The sequence below is a fragment of the Danio rerio genome, chromosome 7 (genome assembly GCF_049306965.1).
Source record: "Danio rerio strain Tuebingen ecotype United States chromosome 7, GRCz12tu, whole genome shotgun sequence".
In the NCBI taxonomy this organism is placed as follows: Eukaryota; Metazoa; Chordata; class Actinopteri; order Cypriniformes; family Danionidae; genus Danio; species Danio rerio.
Window position 1 is genome coordinate 31,969,923 of NC_133182.1, and position 21,193 is coordinate 31,991,115.

Sequence of the window (21,193 nt, forward strand, 5' to 3'; positions counted from 1 at the left end):
TATATTTCCCAAATTATGTTTAACAGAGCAAAGAAAGTTTTACAGCATGTCTGATAATATATCTTTTTCTGGAGAAAGTCTTATTTGTCTTATTTTGGCTAGAATAAAAGAAACTTTTATTTAAAAAAATAATAAAATTTAAGGTCAAAATTATTAGCCCCTTTAAGCTATATATTTTTTGATATACAGAACAAACCATCATTATACAATAACTTGCCTAATTGCCTAGTTAAATTAACCTTGTTAAGCCTTTAAATATCACTTTAAGCTGTATTGAAGTGTATTGAAAAATATCTAGTAAAATATTATTTACTGTCATCATGGCAAAGATAAAATTAATCAGTTATTAGAAATGAGTTATTAAAACTATTATGTTTAGAAGTGTGTTGAAAAAATCTTCTTTCCATTAAACAAAAAATGGGGAAAGATTTTTATTTTATTTTTATTTATATATATTTTTCAAATTATGTTTAACAGGGAAAGGAAATTTTCACAGCATGTCTGATAATATTTTTTTCTTTTGGAGAAAGTCTTATTTGTTTTATTTAGGCTAGAATAAAAGCAGTTTAAAAAATTTTAAACACTATTTTATTTTCACCAAAATAAATCAGTTATTAGAAATTAGTTATTAAAACTATTATGTTTAGAAATGTGCTGAAGAAATCGGCTCTCCATTAAACATTGAGGAAAAAAAAAAAAAAAAATATATATATATATATATATATATATATATATATATATATATATATATATATATATATATATATATATAATTTGTATTTACTTTTTCCATATTCTCATTTTTTATTTGGACTGCCCTGCTTAAACAGTAATTTTATGAGTTTACTTGCTGTTATTGTGGAAAAAGAAACAGAGAATAGAGTGGCCTACTTCTGTAGCAAATGGGACAGGGCCCTGCTGGGTCTTACCAAGGACTACTTTGAACTGGGGAAAATCTGATCCTCACAAAAATAATGCAAGTTGTTTCTCAGATAAAATGCACCAGAAGAATGTTTTATTGTCCATTTCTTTATCTAGTCCAGTCACCATTGATTTATATTTTGCAGCTTCATATTTGTTCCTATAAGGTTAAGCAAACACTTACTCATTAAGCAAGGCTGATAGCTATTATTATGCTTTCATATCAATATCCTTGGGTACACAAATTTAATTTGAGTTGTGTTTCTGATAAAGGATGCACTTATAATCAGTTTTGACTTTCCGCCTGAGCATCCTTTATGGTCCTGCCCATGTGTCTCATGATGCAGAGATACTTACCATGAACAGATGAAACTCCTCCCTTATCTGTGGCAGTGTATCAGTGTCAGACAGATTTCTGTTCAGTTGTCTGATAACAACCTTTGAAGGAAAGCAGGTTTGTGTATAGGTCTGTGTCTGTGTTCAGGTGTATCAGATATCACGCAGAGTGCATTGGAGTGTTGACTTCATTGATCTATCCTACAGACAAAAGAAAATCCTAATCTCTTAGTGCTAGTGATGATTGCCTTCTCCCTCTGGACAACATTACATGAGAGACTGGTTTCCATAGAATTTACATATCAAGTCTTACCTGAGAACTTTCTAGAGTGTTTGTTGTTCCACAGAACACATCAGAATTTACATTGGATGGATGTGTTCGTCTGCATTTCTGGCTTTGAGATTTCACATTAGCTTGGTAATACGGATATAGACATACAGTTGAAGTCAGAACTATTAGCCCCCCTTTAATTTATTATTATTCTTTTTATATTTACCAAATGATGTTTAACAGGGCATGGAAATTTTCACAGTATGCCTGATAATATTTTCTCTTCAGGAGAAAGTCTTATTTATTTTGATTTGACTAGAATAAAAGCAGTTTTTAATAAAAAAAAATAATAATAATTTAAGGACAAAATTATTATCCCCTTTAAGCTATATAGTTGATAGTCTACAGAACAAACCATTGTTATAAAATAACTTGCCTAATTACCCTAACCTGCCTAGTTAACCTGGTTAAGCCTTTAAATGTCACTTTAAGCTGTAAAGAAATGTCTAGACAAATATCAAGTCAAATATTATTTACTGTCATCATGGCAAAGATAAAATAAATCAGGTATTAGTTATTAAAACTAATATGTTCAGAAATGTGTTAAAAAAATCTTCTCTCTATTAAACAGAAATTGGGGAACAAAGAAACAGGGGGGAGGCTAATAATTCTGACTTCAACTATATATGTTGAGAGGATGGGAAATAAATACTTATATACTGTAGTGTATATACTTATATCTATCATTATCCCTTTTGAAATCATATGAATGTAGGATCCAAAGTATGTTTGCCTGCGAGAGAAGATGTTCTCTGCACAGCATGTGCCAAATTTCGACCTGTAAAGGGAGAGCTCAAACTTTATTGACATTGGTTTTGTTTTTCAGTTGCCTATAGTAATTTTATTTCTTCAAATATTTCAATTTAATATTGCAAACAACTTCACAACATACAAAATGAATTATATTAATCCAGAACACATGTCAATGAATAAATTTTATATATATATATATTTTATATATTTTTTTTCATCTTGTGGGGATAAAAAAATAAACAGCAAAGCTTTGACAACAGCACCTTGACATAGTATGTATTTCCAACATTACCTTGAGAAGTTGAGGATAGTAAACAGACAGAGTACTGAGAGGAGGAAATCCTGTTACGGTTGAGAATGTAAACGGAATGTTTTGGTCGGAAACCGATTCCTTGTTTTCCCAAAGTGGACAGTTTTTCAATTCACAATTGAAGCAGCATGCAAGTTTTTTCTTTTTTTTTTCTTTTTTTTTCTTTCTTGAATGTAATTCTTCCTCACCCCCTCCTCTCCTCATCTCTCAAAATCTTGGCAACGTAAAAAACACAATGTCTTGAGGAATGTGATATAGTAATTTGAACTGGGCGCAAATGACTGATCAGATCTTTTTTTAATTGTTTACAAGGTCATGAATATGTTCAATAAATAGACTGTAGTATCACTTACTGTATAAACTTTTTCTTTTTTACATGCAGTCCATAAAATTTTTATCTGACTGAATAATTTACCCTGTTATGTATATACAAATAGATATTTTCTCTTTCTCTCTCTCTTTTTTTAGAACTCTCAATAAAATCTATACATTGTGTACACTATCTGCCCCTCTTAATGGTCAATGTGCATACACACGAAGTGTCTATCCGTATAAACCGCCAGCCGATCTTCCTTTTGCTATCCATGGTAAGGGCTCGCACGTAAGACTGGGTTGTCCGGCATTGCGAGTTATAGTGCCGCTTGTCTATTCCTCGGCAGCCCTCCTTTGTGTACCCCAAGGGGTTGCATTTGGTCTCGTAAAAGTATTGCTTCAGCTGACCATTAGTCACGGGGACCTTCTCCAGAACGGTGACCGTCTGGCCCGACATGTCTATTGCCGTCTTTTTGTCCACAGCTGTCACCCACTGGCTAATACTGTCACAAACGCTGAGCTCCCCCCGCCGTGCGGGGTCCGAGTGTCGCCGCACACGCATCGACATGTTGGCGGCATCCAGGTAGTTTTTGTATTCCTCCAAGAGAAAGAGTAACGGCGGCTCCAAAGGCACTTGGTTGCTGATCATCACCCGCGAGGCATACAGGTCAACGTCCTTCGAGTCTGCCGCATCTATAGGGCCGCCCCCTCCTTGGCCCTGGTCGGCCCCAGGCCCCAGTTGCTGCGTCGCTTCCCCTTCCACCTCAAGCAACTCCTCAATGACCTGCTCGAAAGTGTCCGTGAGCGAGGGCAGCCCGCCCCCACTCTGTGGAGTCCCGTGGCCTCGGCTGCCCGATGTGACGGCAGCGGCAGCAGCGGCAGCGGCGCCCAGGTAGCCCTCGGCCCGGTGGCCCCCCTGCACGCCCGGGATCTCTCTCATGGGCGCAGCTCTCATGCAACTGAAGTATGAAATAACCATAGTAACGAACAGGATGGTCATCACTCTTCTAACCTGTTGGAACTGGAGACAGCAAAAGGGGAAGGACAAGAGGGATGGGGGAGTGAGGAAAAGGGGAGGGGGGGACAGAAAACAAAATGTAAAACAACTGTTTTGCAAACAACATTGCATTAAACACTTCATTCATAATAAAAAAAAAAGGTTCTTATAGTGGCGAATCATTCCCGTGGCGCAATTTGAAGCAAAACACAAACACAACGTGCCAACTTGTTATTTCTTTGTTTCATTTTTAGTCTCATGCCCATGGGAGCGCAACTAACACTCTGTCCCTGCACATACACCTGCACGTTTGTGCCCCCTCCCCTTTCCAACACCAGCAAATACAGCAGGCTAAATTCAGAGACCCTGGAGTATCATTAGGAGGACACAAGAGAACTGCTCCCACTCTCCTCAGTCGCTCTTCCCCTTCTCTTCTTCCTCCTGATCCCTTGCCTCCTCTTCCGTTCTTTAAGAGGTCCGTGAACTGCTTATGTGAGAATAAGATGGAGCAGATATAGGGAACAAGTCCAACCCACCAAAAAAGAAAAAAAAAAATGACAGAACAACTTCTATCATTAAAGTTTGCTCGAGCAGTCCAAAATTGGAATAATTGTCATTTTTAATTGTGATGTTAAAATCCCATCATTATTTAACAGTGTATTTATTATCTGAGTCAGGGCTAAAGTTTATATGCTGCTTGAATGCATGAGAAAAAAAAAATCTAAACTTCTCTGGAAACATTGATTTGTAAGAAAAAGCCCACACACTACGATGCCACGCAGATGATTATCTTTTCCACTAAGAGAGTTTTAAACTGAAACAGAGATACAAAGGGACAAAGACAGATGAGAACAGACACACTACGACAACAGATAGCGACAGATAGCGATCAGAGAGAGGAGAGATGCAAAGAGAGCTGAAAAAAGACGCCATTCATTCATTCATTCATTCTCTCATACCTGCACACACTACCATGCTCTAGTCAATGAAATTTTCCCTGGCTGCAAAATGTACGCAAACAATTTGAAATTCCGGTGAGTCTATGTGATTCCTCATCTCTCCCTGCACCTTTCTCTTACCTCTCTGAAGTCCCTCTATGAGTCACTGCGATTCATTGCATCCAACAGCATCCCAGTGCATACGAACAGACAGGGGATCATGCACACATAACAAAAAAAAAAGATACCCATTACTCTCACTTTTCTAAGGCGAAGGAGAGGGGGAGAGGTAGGGGTGGGGTAAGGGGGATGGAGAGGAGGTGCATTTAAAAATATCCAGCACCGCAGCAAGGCTTCGCCAGTTCTCTGCGTGCTGTCCTCCCGATGCCCCACGCATCCTCAGGAAGAGACAGGGGGAGGATCCGCTCCCAGAGCAGAAGGCAGTGTGGGCCGGCAGGAGTGAAGGAGGGACACGCCCTGTCTAAAAGGCATTTGTTTCATTCTTAATTGGTGTCTGGGGCCATGACTGCGATTTGCTAGCGCAGTGATGACTGCCATGGAGATGTGCGCTCTATAAATAGGCCGGTTGGGAGTCCCACAGTCTCGATTGAGAATATCACAGCCCTCTGCTTAATGAGCTCAAAGTCCCCTCGCTCAGTGACGTCGGCAGTCCACGAGGGTTTTGTGTGTATGTGTGTGTGTTCGGTACGGGAGATGAGGTGGGAGCATCTTTAATCTCTGCTCTCAAATGGTCAAAAACAAGCATGGAAAAACCCGGAGCCGAGGATACAGCTGTGGAGGACAGATCAATCTTAATCAAATCAGGCAGGGCGCAAAATGTGTGTACAAGCTGCTTCTGCAGGCATGAAAAGATACTTCAGTCTGTCAGCTTTCCCCCGTAATGGAAAAAGCTTCTTACATTGTCAGCAATTACCTCTGCTGAATATAGCGAGGAATTTAAAGTGCCTGCCTGAGGATTATTCAATGATTCTGTCTTATTTCATTCCTCCAGATGTGGCGTGCCTGCGAGGACGGATGGATTATTGTCAACGTTCCTACTCTCAAGACAACCTTAATGTGGGGTTTACGCACATACAGAGAAGCACAACCCAGTAACCGCCCCAGTTTCACCATGATCCCAATTAGGAAACATCTGTCGTCTCCCTAATGAGAGAAGTATTTATATATATTGCAGAGGCTTCTGAATGAAATACCAGCATCAGTCATGCTGACACCCAAATCCCTTCTGTTGCCCTACCTGACAGCAGGTGGAGTATATGCCATCTCTCATCCAAATCCTGCCAGTAACACATAACCTTAAATATTCCACAGACCTACATGGCTTGGAGTTTCACATAAAAGCACTGAAGTAAGTTATTCTTGAATTTCTGAAAGCTGACTACGCCGGCTAAATTGTATCTTTCCCTCCTAATTAGACTAGCGCACCGGTGTGTAGTTGTGCGGCAGGAGATGGAGGCCAAGAGCACAACAACCCTGATGACGTCTCTCTCTGGTCTCTAAGGGGCTTGAGAGGAAAAGGGCGGTGGGGCTAGAAGAAGTGGTGCTAGGGGGCAGTGCCACTCATCAGCTTGCAATTGCTTTCCATTTTCCTCTGGGGTCGCTTCTCACTAGGAACAACAAATGATTTTATTTCTAACTCTGCTATTTCCTGTTTCCATCAAGAGAATCAATATGGATTATGCTCTCAATCAACTTCCTGTTAAAACGTAATCTAGACGATGAATCACTTTATTGCTCTGGGACTGAGTTGGCAATAACTGAAACCTTCTGTCTCATTCAAAGCATCGAGGGAAGACGAGATTACCTTGACGGACATGTTTGTTCTGCTTTTAATATGCGTGTATTTGAACTGCTGATGATAATGCGCTATCAATATCCTGTCATCATATGGTATGATGTGCAAACATGACTATGTTTGTGTACACACGACTACAGGTGCCATTGATGGGTCACAGAAAGCGTGGTACAGTAGTAGTTGTCAAAAAAAATTTATCTAGTCACGGTTTCAGGTGTTTTAATGTCCAAATTGAAAAAGACGCCTTTCATGGTTGATGCTAAGATAATCCGCTCAACAGTCGTGCAAACAAAGCTGCTAATTCATGCTCTTTGTGTCCCGTTTGTTAGATCTTTGAAGACTGGTTCATCATGAGGCATTGAAAATACTACATACAAGGCTTCCATCAATCAAACCTCTCACACGAGAAAGCAACCAGCCTTCGCTGATCTTTCAAGCTACAAAGTAAGACACAGAAAGCTTGATGAAATACTACAACCGCACAGCTGTATTTGATCCATATGGTCGGGCTTGGTAGGAGCACGTTCAAACACCTTTCACTGTAAAACAGGATTGTACTTTAATTGGGCATGAGTGGCAGCTACGGTTTTGGCAGAAAGACTACATGCACCTGCTCAATTGTTTGGAGAAGGGCAGGTAGGACAGGGTAGATTGGTCTGCATGATCCTGATTCTCCCACAACTCTATTTGTTTAAATCTCCATACCATAGAGGGATTATGACAGAAAACCACTAATGACAGATGTCTACGGTTCTTCTAACTTAAAAGTACTGCGGTAACAGACACTTTTCTATTAGCCTTACCACTCTAAAGGAAAATGAGAACAAAACATTTATTCCTTAGGGTGAAAGATATCTTAAAATGCACTATTAAATATTTGAAAAGGACAACAAAGGGTAGAGGACAAGAAAAATTTTTGAATCGCTTTGGTGAACTTGTCAATGACAAGAAAACTGTAGCGTGCATCACTTAAGCTCACACAGGTGCCTCAGCTGTTAATTATTATTCTGACTTTGACAACACATCAAACTGTGGATTCCATAACAGTTGCAATCTGACATCAGTGGTAACACAACAAAAGACAGTCTGCTGTTAAATATAAAGTTTTCAACAAGTAGGCTAGAGTTGGCTCTAGATCACAAAGTTTAAGACCTCTTATCTTGTCTAAATTAAACTACACAAATAATGTTAGACAGGCAAGTACATAAGAGTGACCCAAATGCTTCAGAACTGCAGCAGTGTATATTTTTAGAAAAAATAAATAAATAAATATATATAAAAAAAATTATATATATATATATATATATATATATATATATATATATATATATATATATATATATATATATATATATATATAAATTTTTAATTACGCAAATTCTTAAAACTACAAAAAGTTATACTAGTAACTACCAAAACAAAACAAAACAAATTATAAAACACTACAATGATATTCTTTATACTGAACATTTAGACACTGTAGTTCATAATAATGTAGTCTGTCGAAACGAAATCGATTTCTTGACAGGTAACCATAACAACTGTGCGTTGCGCAGGCGCAGAATGTTTGGTTTCGGTTGGTAAGTCGAAAAGAATAACAATTTTACACTTAATATCTTTATAAATCATTTATATGAAAATAAATATTGTTTTTAAAAGCGTTAGCTATTTAACATTTGGGTACTGCTGGCAATTTGCGTAAAACAAAACTCGACGTTTAGCACACAGAAATGTAGGCCTAACTTTACGTCTGGTACTTTTAATTCCTCTAAAATATACTCATTTACTAAAATTTTCTGAAAGGCAGAAGACAAAGACAAATTAAACATTAGTGCTGTAATAATTTATGTATACGGCTCGTCTTTTGTCGTAAGAAGAGACAGGGCAACACATGGCGAACTAAATCCGCTGGTGAAATATCTGCTTAGATTTGCTACTTTGTATGTTAGGCTAGACACTTTGTTTTCTTTTTTGAACTTTCTAAAGAATTAGAGTACCAGCCGTTTTAAAAGTCTTAATCCATCGCGGTGTGTCCAGAGCCATTATAGTTAGCATAGTCAGAGTTTCTACCCTTAAAAAAGTTTTGTCAGGAAGAACATCATTTTCTCAAAACAGCGGCACCACACATCCATCCTTTTACTCCTTAACAGGCTTTACAACACTATTACGCTAGATGGCGCATTCGTCTACATAAAGCTCATCTGAAGTGAAGGCTAGGAGAGAAGCAAAGACCATTGGAAACATCTTTCTCTTTCTATCATAAACATTCACTCACACACAGAGAACGCGGTTTAATAGGATACCATAAGTAAAGGCCTGTTTTCTTTGCATACACAATGCTAAATTAACATTAATCGTCTAAAATATTAACATAATATTCTATTAATATATTTACTATGTAATAATCACAACATTGACTATATAAATACTAGATTAACCGCAAAGCAACTTTACTACAAAGTAAATTTGTATTTTGGGGAAACGAAATCAACTGCCTATGATTTAGTTTTAGCAATTTTGCCCACTTGGCATTCAAAATCATCCCAGGACCACATTAATCAGTTAGTTTTTAATCTGAAAACTTTATCTTCGCTTTGGGACTTTATCTGTTCCAGTGGAAGGCTAGACTCTACACGGTAAACCTAAACGATGATCTCAGGTTTCATGTTCTTCAAGTCTCATTGAATTCACGAAATGCGCCTATTCACTGTACGTTCGCACAAATAGTCTTATTTTTTGCTTAAACTATAAACAATGCGTCCATATGAGTAAATATATTGTAAATGGCAATTGTTAATACTTTTACGCCTCTAACAAGTTAGATCACCAAAACATCCACATCTATACAGTAACAAAACAATAAAGCCAACTATTAAAGTTGAAGAGAATAGTTTATATCTGCCAGGATAAACAGCTGATAGCCCTATGTACTAAACAAAAACAACTTGGTTCCACTGACCCCTATCAGAAATCCAATCAACATAATAACGCCGTATCTTATTAATGAACGCGAGGATAGCGTTTCATGTTGCCGTTGCATGATCCAACACTTGATTACTTTTTCTTAACTCCACAACAGACGTAGCACAGTCGATAGGCTACAGAACCCCCATTAATAATGACTCCTTTCCGCACAAAAACCTACCTTTACTGTCCAGTCGTAAAGGAGACCATTCAGCAGGACAGTGTCATCTGGGATGTTTTGGATAAGACCTCCGCGCAACTATTCTGCGATATTCGTCCGCTCTTCGCCAAGCAGCAGCTGCAAGTTGTCTCTTCAGCTTTTGAGCAAATAGATTAAATTATTGATGGTGGAAATTGCATGGTTGAGGTAATGGACTCCCATGACTGAGCGGATCCTTTGGAGTTGAGTTGAAGCAGTTGGATGACATGGTGAGCGCTCGCAGTGTAGTGCGCATTGAGAGAGCTCTCCAGCTTGAAATGACGGCTTCATTCCTCGCGACTACAGTAACTAACTACTGCCGTGACGTTGCAACATGTGACTCAAGCGCGAGCGCCAACCAAGTGAAGGCTCAGATGCTTATTCCTAACGAATAACCGGAAAGTGTGTTATTATGGCGTTTACCGAGCAACATATGACAGAAACCTATTTTAATTCCTGGACATATAGAGGCTTGGGGTGATTTTAAACGCCCATCGATTTTTAAATCATCGCATTCTTTTCTCGAGCAGGCTTCTCCTGACGACCACTGAGTTAGTGTGGGCTTTTGACATTTTTGTTCACATTCTTCGTCATTACTGATGAAGGTATATATAAAATACGATTCCTTTGTGTGCTGATACAAAGTGAATCTCATACGCTTATGCGTATGCTTGTGCTGTTTCATGTATATATCCGTTTGGTTTGATGTTTCGTGTTGTTTTCCTTGACTATTTGTATAAAGACATGAGAAATTAGCCTAGCTCTAGTGAACACCTGTTTTGCTTCACGTAGCTACAGCTTTGTATAATTGGCAAAATTATAATTTATATGTTATTTCACTTGCCTGTAAAACTGTAAATTATGGTTTTAAGTTATTACATTTGCCATCTAAATCACTTTAAATTCACTGTCTTAGCTGCGAACAAATGCTGCACCAGCATCCTAATGGACAGCCGTTAGGTTAATCTGAAACACCTTTTTGTGACAAGACTATAGATCATCTGCTGAAATTGATATTTGCAATTGTGACTCCACAAAGGTAGCTTCAAAGTAAAGAGCTCACTCCTTGCTCCCACCACATCAAGGTCCTATTATTCCCTAGTCTTCTCTGTATGTGATATTTTAAACTATTGTCAGGTTTGAGCCCCCCGTCTGCCAAAGGAGCTTATGTGCCAGATGTTGGCTGGTTCATTGATTTTAATACTATTCATTGTTCTTCCGGTGTCAGTTCTATTCCTCTGATAACTGGGAGTGGTTTGTTTGATTTTTGTAAACGGTCAAACATGTTTAAAAACATAGAGGTGATATAATGTTGCTCTTCAACTGTGGCTTTATTGTTTAATTCTTATTTAACGTGACCTTCCTGGAGAAGTTTAGCAAAAGCATTCCTTGTTCTTTCACCCTATGCTTCACCACATCATTAGCCCCATACTTTCACCAAGCTGCAAGTGCTTTTGGATCTTGTCCAGTGCAAGATTTATATTGATGAGTTTTGTGTATAGTGATGATGATTATTCCCTGCATAAGGTAATGAGGTGGAGCGGTTTCAAACCTAGCTGTTCCCAGCATGGGAGTGGATGCTAACACCTGCCTTCTCACACACACTTACACACACTCGCACACATACACACACAAACTCCCTCTTTCTTTACTTATTTCCATCTCCACCTTTCTGTTTCTTTGTCACCTCATCTTCAACCTTTTTGCACTGCTACACATGAACACTTTCAAATATAAAATTATACAAATATACTTTCACCTTCACTCATTTTGACATACTCGCACTTACAGTCCCCTTCCTCTCTCCTATAGGGACAAGCCAAGATGAATATAACTCATCCCATAGGTTCACAGGAGGAGAGGGCAAACCCTGGATGACAAAGAGTTGCATCAGCAATTACTGAGCGACATGACTCCAAGAGAGGTAAAACACACACACAGGCGCGCGCATACACACACACATACACTCATGCACACTCTCACACTGTGCATTAGGGCTGTTCCAGCTAGGTAATCCATAAATAAATCACTCTGCTTCTCATTAGGAGCACAAAAACAACATGGATCCCATTCAGAACTGCACATACAGCACAAAGTTGACACCACCACCACCACAGACAGAACTAAGATAACCACAAAGTGGACATATGGACTAATGAGAATACAGCTAGAGATGAACTGTGGGAAGACCTTGACTTTCATTGGTTGCAACTTTGTGGAAACTGTAGGGTCCATGAAAACGCAGTATGGACAGTACCGCTGAAACTTGACCATCAGGGTTCAAGGTGTTGAATGTTGAGAGAGTCGGAGCGGCGTCAGAAGCGATGGCCGTGTCTCTATCCAATAGGTCGGGTCGCTAATGACGTCACCTCAGCTTTCTCAAAAACTCGCCCACTGTTGTCTTGTCCGTTGTTGAATATTCCATCCTGGAGCAGGTCTTCCACATAATGGCAAAATTGAGTTTTGAAGTTGCATTATGACACATAACAAAGCATCAAGTTAGAAGAGATCTAGACTCTGTACAAACCTGAAATGGTGGAATAGTTTCCACTACTGCAGAGCAGGGTAACAAAACTTTTAGGGTGGCAAAACTTGCAGTAAAATGGATGTGATAGCTTCTTAATAATCACTAAGAGAGAAAGTCATTTATCACACATCACAGAGCACATTAAAGTGTACAATGTCATTTCTAACCATCGCACTGCAATGGAAAACAGAGGTAAACCACTCAAATACACTCTTAAAATATAGATACAATGTCCTTGATGATCCAGTGGAGAACCTCTGACATCAATGTAGTCTTTCTTCATTGTATAATAATAGATTACTTATACTAAAACAATGATTGCGTGTTAAATAAAATATTCTTTATACCAAGATAATTATCTTCTTTTACTCTTCATTGAAATTAAAGCTCTTTGTGGAACGAAAATTTTTCTTTTATAAAGCATCAATGCAAAAAAGTCCATATTTAAGTCTATATTTTGAAGAGTGTATATAAGTGTTCACTAACATTTCTCACATAACCCAGCTGTCAACAAAAATATGAATGACTAATGTGAAAAACCTGTTATTCATGCAGCATTTTTTTAAAGAGTCCACGTCAATGATTTAGTGTTGTTTAGTCTGCAATGTCGAGTGTACGTTTAAGTATGTACACTTGTTCAAGTGGGTCCAGTCTTTCCATTTTGTCATAGCATCGAAATGAGTGAGTCACTTTGTGGAACTCAAGTTTGCCCATTCCTGGGTGCCTGTCTTTGTTTCTCCTGCTCTCTGTCTTTAGGGAAGGGAGCCTGGGCAGTGCTTTATGTGACATCACATCACCGTCTCTCATCAGCACACTGACGAATTGCGCAGTGCTCATCTCTCCAACAGCAAGATGCAACAGGTTCCTGCTATCAATAAAGGGCCGGTGGTGGTCAGCAGCGGCCAGCCGTGTAAGATAAAGATCTTAAAGTCTTGACTTATAGCAACTACACTATAGGACTACACACTTAGATATCCACTTTAGCACATAGACACAATGAGCTATACAATCCATGTAACTGTAATCCATCCCTAGCAGCATACACCAGCTACACTGGTAATGTATCCGTGGGGTATAAGCCCTCTGCTGCACTTTATCCCTTTGTACACACATCCTCTGGTAATCTAGCCTTTTGCTTGCCCAACAAACCCTTATGTGTCAAGGGTGAGTATATTTACATAATTAGGTAGACAGTCCTTGTCATGCACTATTGTAGTCTGTCACTTCATTAATAGTTTGAATAAACATTTCAAATATCGCTATTTTAATATTGAACAAAGCCATCTAAAAGAAAACACCATCAATAGTGCGCTATTTGCCAGTTGCGAGCCCAAAACGACATCGATTTGCTAGTTGGTGGTGAAAATTACGATGAAAGATTAAGAACTTCACTAAGTGTCCGCGAACAATGAAAATCACCATACAAAGCAGTCAGAGAGAAGCTACAATATAAATGACCTCTAAGAAATGTTAAACATTTGACTGTGGAAAAAACATGTAGCTTTGTCCAACCTGCTCACGATATTACGTACAAACAGCATTAAGCAAGTCTATCAAAGTCACGTAGAAACAAACACTTTGGGATGCCATTCTTAACCGTTATCCACGGAGGCAAATTGCAAACAAGTTAGAGAAGTCCTGCATACACATACCCAAGCATTGACGTTGGCGAATAGTTTGAGGATTCCTTGGCGGAGCTTTAGTTGCCAGGCACCAGCACTAATGCTGCTCTGTAGCTATTCACATACAGAGAGGCAAGTGCCACTCCATTTTATATCAGTGAGTAAAGCACACAGGTGGGTGGCAAACAACTAGCAGAGCTCATCATACAGACAGACCCTGTCAAACTGTTTAAACTTAGATGAATATACATGCTGGAGGTCAAAAATATAAATACTGCATATGCCATACACATATTCACAGACAAACAAACACCTCTTTACACAAACAACAAACACAACAGGTTTACAACACCCTAAATAGCAAAGTTATTTTGCTTTACGTTTCAATACACAATCAGCGTCATTTACATGCAGATTATGAAGGAATTACACCTTAAAATGTAGATATCACTCGACCTCTTGCAAAATGAGCGCTTTGCGCTAGAGCACCGCAAGTCACGCTCTTGCTTGGTGTTGAGCGCGCGCCCAATTCTCCAGTCTCTTGAGGATTTCTTGTGCAAAAAACGCAATCGGAGGTGCTAATAGACTAATGTCTTTCGAATTGTCCAAATAGCTCCACAAACACAGAATAATTATATGCATGTAGTATGCATAGAATAATTATATGCATGTAGTAAATTTTCATTCTTAAATATGCAATATATTACAATTATAATTAAACTTAATATAATGATGATGATTCTTTAAAATAGTTTTTACTGTCATTCTCAAAATTGTGAGACTAGAAAAAAATATATTTTCTAGAGGGTGAATGAAAGAAACGGACCTTTTCCTTTTTCGCAATTGTGACGAGCACACGCTTTTATTTCCCAGAGGAACTCAGCATATTCAGTAGGCCTATAATAAATTCCTCCCGCGAGTCAAGCAGGGCGCAGTAAGTCTGTACATTACTATAAAAGTTAATTAAGAAAGCCGCGCTCTGTACAGGCTACAAAACGATTTTTATAGTATTTATTTTGTAAATATCCCCTGATCATCCGCGGCGGTCAGTCAAACGACAAGGAAGGAATCGCCGATTAAACTGTAAAAATATAATGCCACATTATGTGTTGTCTGAATTAAAACCTACCAAGCTCAGATTTGTTATTGACGCCCACCTTTAACTCTGCAGCGATCAGAACGGAGGGGAGGGGGGCGGAGAGGGAGATTCTCAGCTAGATAACACAACCCCATTTATGGACTGATCCGATGACGTACATTGCAGAAAGTTCTATAAAAAACCTTCCGTACATACAAAGTGTGTCGTGCCATCCCCCAGCACCCCCCACCCTCCCCGCATCCGCCTCCAGCCCCCCTCCCCCCGCATGCCCACACCCACACCACCAATCCACATCTCTATTCCTCAGTCTTATGAACTAAAATAAATTAAATAAATTCACGTTGAAAATAAAATGTGCATTCAATAAAGGAAAACACGACTCACATTAGTATAAAACCACCAACAAATTATCATTTAATGATAGCATTTCATTTAAGACAAAGCTAAAACAAATACAGCAATTCTGTGTATGTGGGCATTTCAGAATTTAATCATTCACCACTATATTATTTTGCTAACAAAAGCCGACATTGTTTCGTTGAAAAACATACAGCTTAAATTGTGCATTAAATACTTGCTTATTAAAACGGCGCTCGTGACCGTTTTGACGCACGTCAGTAATGATGTTGTTCATTACATTTAACCAAAAATGACAAGAGCATTACGAAAATTACAGTGACAAAACAGCGACAGTTACAGCACCAGCTGCTATTATTTTCGGGCTAGTCCAAAAGCATATGCCGATTGTCCCGTTTGATTTATGTCACTTAAAACGAGACATTCGATACATTGTTTTTTGTGTCAACAGAGATCTACTCAATTACACGATTATCAAAAAGAAAACAAATGTGTAATAAAGAAATTACCGATTTGGCAGTGTTGAAAGAAGCTAACGCAGCCGGACAAAGAGAAACAGTCCTAAGGATCATTTAAAAGCAGCTAAAAGACACTGAACGTCTTACGCATGATAGACTCTTGATTAACGCAGTGTTGAGGCGCCCGTGGGCTTTCATATCTGTCTGTTTGTCATTCAATCGCTTCACCCTTTAATCAGATTCTTGGATACAAAGGAAAAAAAGCGACCGTATCCAATATCCTCCGCACATCCCTCTCAGAAACTGAGACGAATTCCTAAACTTAGTCGGCATAAAAGTCAGAAATTCATCAGCGAAAGGCTCCTTTAAAACGCTGACTGTCCTAATTTCGTCTCAGTCTTGCACGGCTTTTCTTCAGTTTTCTCCACAATACGCGTGACACCCTCTCAGCCATTTCCTTATCAGGCAATCTTATCGGTGGCTCCATCTAACCCAGTCTGAACAAAATCTGACCACGCCTATCCAAATTCTTATTCACTTTAACTGGAAATATATATGAACACACACACGCACACACACACACATTGTTTTGGCCATCGGGCTATTTTTGGCGAGGCAATTCAAAATACTTTAACATGATATGTTATCTGTGGCGAAAGCTTTTAGCTCTAAGTGGTTCCCAACTGTTCGGCGTGTGCACAGACAGACCTGTGCGCTGGGGAGCGAGATGAGCAGGTGATGCTGGAGGAGAGGAGTGGAAATCTCGGGATGAATGAAACGGAGAAGCGGTCCGTAGTAAAAACACTAGCAATATGTCCACGATGACGAAGTGCGGAGATGCTACAGACGCGATTAGTTTGATAAGGCTGGTTGCACCACTTTAGGATCGATTCAACGAATAAATTATCCCTCCATGCTAACGAAAACAACATTTTAGCTGATCAGAAAGGATGACGAGAATGACAGCTAAACCGATAGATAGATAGATAGATAGATAGATAGATAGATAGATAGATAGATAGATAGATAGATAGATAGATAGATAGATAGATAGATAGATAGATAGATAGATAGATAGATAAGGATCTTTTCGATCTCAGCAAGACAATAAGTAGGAGGTAGCTCGTGCTGAGTCGTATATTTTATTAAAGACATGCCCCATTATTCAGCAAGCAAAGAAAAGCGTGCGCTAGACAATTGCGCATTAAATACAACAAGAATTCCGCAAGCATTTGATTATGATGAGGACGGAAAGTGAGCTTTTACGCACTTGCATGTACTATTTATTTGTGTTGCTTTAAAATGACAACTCATATTAAATATGTGCTAAATGTGGCAACTGTAGATATAGAAAAAAGCATTAGTCCGTTTCTGTGAATTTGTGACAGAGCTGTGACTGGTAATTGAAACAACTTTCTGACCGTTTTCTGCTATAGTCATGGTGTAAAAGCATACGGACAAAGTAGAAGGAACATGTAAAATGATAACGTAAGTTTAACATTTCCCTCATGACTCACGTCTTCTCTCTCCCATCACAACCCAAAGCTTTTCCTCACAGCGTTACATTTTCTCTGTCCGTAGAGTTAAAATGCAAAAAGAGGATCAATTTCGCTATGTACAGATAGATAAACATCTGCCCGAGAAGGGGCTGCTAGTAAAGTGGAGAATAAAACAAACAGGTCTTACCTTTATAAGAGCTGACAACCACTATCAGTGGTTAGATCTCCAAGACCAACACTTGCATTTCCCAAAGTTAACGCTGTGCACCAAGTGGAGATTGCAAAGTACGAGTACACTAGCAGCTCTACGATTTCAACTTTCACATGCTCTAAGTGGCGACAAAACTCCAAGCGCAAAGTAAGCAGCCCCGCTATCGACTGATGCTTTTCCTCGCGTTTGTTTGTTTGTTTTGTTTTCTCACGGGTCTCCCTCCGAGAGCAAAAAAGAAGGAAAAAGTGAAACAATCCCTAGCTTTGGCAAAACACAAAAGGCGAAGTCCACTCACTCCGTGTTAGTCCGCAGCGTTCAACGACTCCCGGTGCCTCTGTCCAAAGTGCTGAAATCATAGCACAGCTAAGGTTACTTAGAGGCAAAAATCTATACTTTCGTTAAGTGCCACTTGATATTGCTTTACTCTATTGCTTCCCCACGCCTTGTCACGTGAATATATCCTTGGCAAGCCCGTCCTGTTAATATTTGATCACATGTTGGCCGGTCGTTTTCTTAACAAAAGAATCACTTATCTGAAAAGTCGCTCATAACCCTCTAAAGAGGGGTCCCCCAAAAGGCTTGCAACCCGTGTCCCCAAATCACACAGTAATAGCGCCTTGGTGCTCTGCTTTTGTCCTGCAGGGCAGATGGACATGTCTACACATGTTGCCTTTTTCACTGAGCACTTGTAAAAACGACATTTAGTATAAAGGCTAAAAGCCCAACAGGCATCAAAGCGCAGATTGGCACACAGAGCAACAAAGGCAAAACCAATTAGAATGTATATTCTCTACGGCTGCGTTTGCTTTACTCGGATTTTCCCCCTCTATCTACGAATCCCAGAAAACAGCAGCATTACAAAGTTTTACATTCACGTTAGCAAAGCCGAACCCTCGATTAAGTAGCCTTCAGCGTTTGGGTCCATAAGCACGAGAGCACTCGTATATGTCGTGCATCATCAAAATCTGTTCTTCTGAAAGCAACCCTTCAGTCAGTGTAAACACAAGCCATGCCTTTTGGAGTAATTATTCCTTTAAGTGTAGTATTTCCATGCAACTTACCATTTTCCCCTATGCTGTCCTGGAGATAGAAGTGTCTTAATATCCACACACTCCAACAGATGCTGGTAGGTAATGTGTCTTGTTTGAAGTCATCATATGAGAACTTCTGCCGTGCTCAGAAGATCGCCCACCACTTGGGTGACTTATGAATCTAATAACCCTTTGCAATATCCTCGTGCTTAAACTCTCTTACACCTTGGCGACTGTGCCGAGAGGACAAATAGAAACCAGTCGCGATTTACCCAAAACCCCTATACAGATTTACGCAGTGCCCTCGCTCAGAGAAACGCCGTTAGTGCTCTTACGTGATTGAAATAAGCGAAGGCGGTCAAGTTTAGGTGGGAACTAAACTGACCAGCAACTACCCCGAGACGCTGGCTGAAAATGAATGACCATTAGAAAAGTTGCGCATCCAAGACAGCAATGTGCACTTTTTTTTCGCGCGTCTCTGCGTGCATTGCGCGTGATATGTCAACATTACGCGAAGCCTACAGTTCACGACATTTTCAATCTGGCTGTTTTCCCAGCTGAGGGAGATCAGGTAAGATTTCACAATCTTATTTTCTGCCAAGTAGGACTAAGTTCTCGGGAGACTTGTTGCTGCTGCTGCAAAGCTGTGCTATTGAAAGCCAAACAGAGGAAAAACATTGTTTTAAGTACCATACTTACATCTGTGCAATACAGTTTTGAGCTTCGTTATGTGTGTACTATAGCAAATGGAAAAAAAAGCTGAATCCTCCTCAGTCTTGAGGCACGATGTCAACTTAAATAAATGACAACGTTATTTTCCCCCGTACGCCTTTATCTTGACCTAAAGTAGGGAATGGAAGTCACGAAATCCAAGTACGACCGTTTCTGTTATCAGTAAAATTCCATCAGAGCACGAACACTAATCTAATTGTTATGCAGTGACGAGGCGCTATGCTTGGATGTGTTCAAATGTGCTGAAAAGTAACATGAGTAATTGGTGGTATTTACCCGCATATGAGCCAAGATTCGTTCGAGCCCGATAGTTGTAAAAGACATGAAACGCTATTGTATTTATAACTCACAGCAACAGTAAACAGTATGCTTGGACCACAGACGACACGCACAGCAAACGAACTGGAAGCAAAGAAAAGGAGAAAAAGTTTAAAAGATCAGTCAACAGACCTGTTTCTCAGATAAACCTCTCCTCTGGTCAGCATCAACAGACATTGTGTTCCCATAAGTCTAAGTTCATTCATTCATTCATTCATTCATTCATTCATTCATTCATTCATTCATTCATTCATTCATTCATTCATTCATTCATTCATTCATTCATTCATTCATTCATTGTTCCATTGATTATTGCCCTAAACAATGAACATAGCAAACAAAATCTGACTGACTTGGATCTTATAGTGGGATTAATTAATCCCTTCATATTAGGCAGGGCATTAATTCAAACAGATTGGCTCTTTTTCTTGTCTTAGTTTTTCTCGTCATGGCTTTGCTTTTGTTTAAGAAAGACTGATTACACACAACTGCATTTCTCATGTCTGCCTGTCTTTCTAGAATATATTCCAAGTTTAAGAAGTAATTCCCCTAGTTTTCCCAAAAGTTTTAAAAATCACTTTTAATGTAATTTCTGTGTCTTTACGTACAGAATAAGTTATGATGATATGGACAGCTGTTTCTTTACTAAAGCTGAAACAAAACAATACAATACTGTTTTGGTGACATAAAGTACCTTGGGCAATATATTCTGTTAAATATGTATTTATTCATTTGTTTTTATTTATTTATAAAAATTTTGTACATTTGTGACTGAGCTTCCCGCCTCACATTCATCCCTGCGTAACTCGTTTTGCTCTTGCAGGTCTTGCTGCACTGCAGACAAACATGTACTAGTTGTCCATGATCGCATGTGGATCAACAATGCTCTCTCCCTCAGGACGCATTGACAAACATGGGCATTTTTGAAGAATGAATGTCTAAAGGTTGACAATACTGTCAGGGGTGAGTATATTTAGTGGAGTATATTTCAAATAAAGATCCTCAAGTCGGATAAAAAAGAGTTATGTTGCTTGGGGATAAGACCCTTGAAGTGGTCATACAGAATAAAATACCACCTCAACTGATGAAAAGCGTACCTCCTCTGAAGGGGTCAGGGTCAGTTCTGAGGACACCACACTGATGGGCTTCTGAATGTCTAAACGCAACATCCAGAACCTCCTTCAGATTAACCCGTCATCACTTCCTCTCCTTTCTCAAAGCTGCATCACTTCATCACTTCAGTCTATTCTTCCTCTCCTCCGTTCTTTCAACGCTCCTACAGTTTTCACAGGCTCCCTGGATGACTCACATGCGGCCCTCTGCACCACCTCTGCCCTCCCCCGTAACTCCAAAACAGAGATACCCAGAACCTCACACTACAGGTCAGTCAGACCACCACAATCAGCTCCTACTTAAGACCACACTCTCATCCGGCACCTTTAATTTTGGCTTAGTTGTACAT

General features: G+C 39.4%; 1 protein-coding gene and 1 long non-coding RNA gene across 15 annotated transcripts in view; one reads left to right on the forward strand and one right to left on the reverse strand.

The window, feature by feature from the left end:
- Positions 1–2,401: 2,401 nt before the first annotated feature.
- Positions 2,402–21,193, reverse strand: part of bdnf (brain-derived neurotrophic factor) — a 37,570-nt gene continuing 18,778 nt past the window's right edge. Inside the window, exons 1-3 of one of the 11 annotated variants that reach the window (NM_001308649.1) lie at positions 18,712–19,097; positions 17,627–17,996; positions 2,407–3,984 (exon numbers count right to left, since the gene is read on the reverse strand). In NM_001308649.1, coding sequence (NP_001295578.1) covers positions 3,151–3,963 — 813 coding nt within the window. In that variant the 5' untranslated portion in view covers positions 3,964–3,984; positions 17,627–17,996; positions 18,712–19,097 and the 3' untranslated portion in view covers positions 2,407–3,150. Of the gene's footprint in view, positions 3,985–5,039; positions 5,921–9,859; positions 10,143–14,056; positions 15,203–15,991; positions 16,440–16,648; positions 17,056–17,626; positions 17,997–18,711; positions 19,098–19,380; positions 19,589–21,193 lie in introns of those variants that run through there. The other 10 variants (XM_068222375.1, XM_073907051.1, XM_068222374.1 and 7 more) reach the window with 10 other exon arrangements.
- Positions 8,246–21,193, forward strand: part of LOC103911387 (uncharacterized) — a 54,004-nt gene continuing 41,056 nt past the window's right edge. The window contains exons 1-5 of one of the 4 annotated variants that reach the window (XR_012383337.1): positions 8,246–8,294; positions 11,690–11,801; positions 13,161–13,314; positions 20,555–20,694; positions 21,014–21,113. This is a non-coding gene — a long non-coding RNA (uncharacterized lncRNA). Of the gene's footprint in view, positions 8,295–10,257; positions 10,483–11,689; positions 11,802–13,160; positions 13,315–20,554; positions 20,695–21,013; positions 21,114–21,193 lie in introns of those variants that run through there. The other 3 variants (XR_012383335.1, XR_012383336.1, XR_001799907.4) reach the window with 3 other exon arrangements.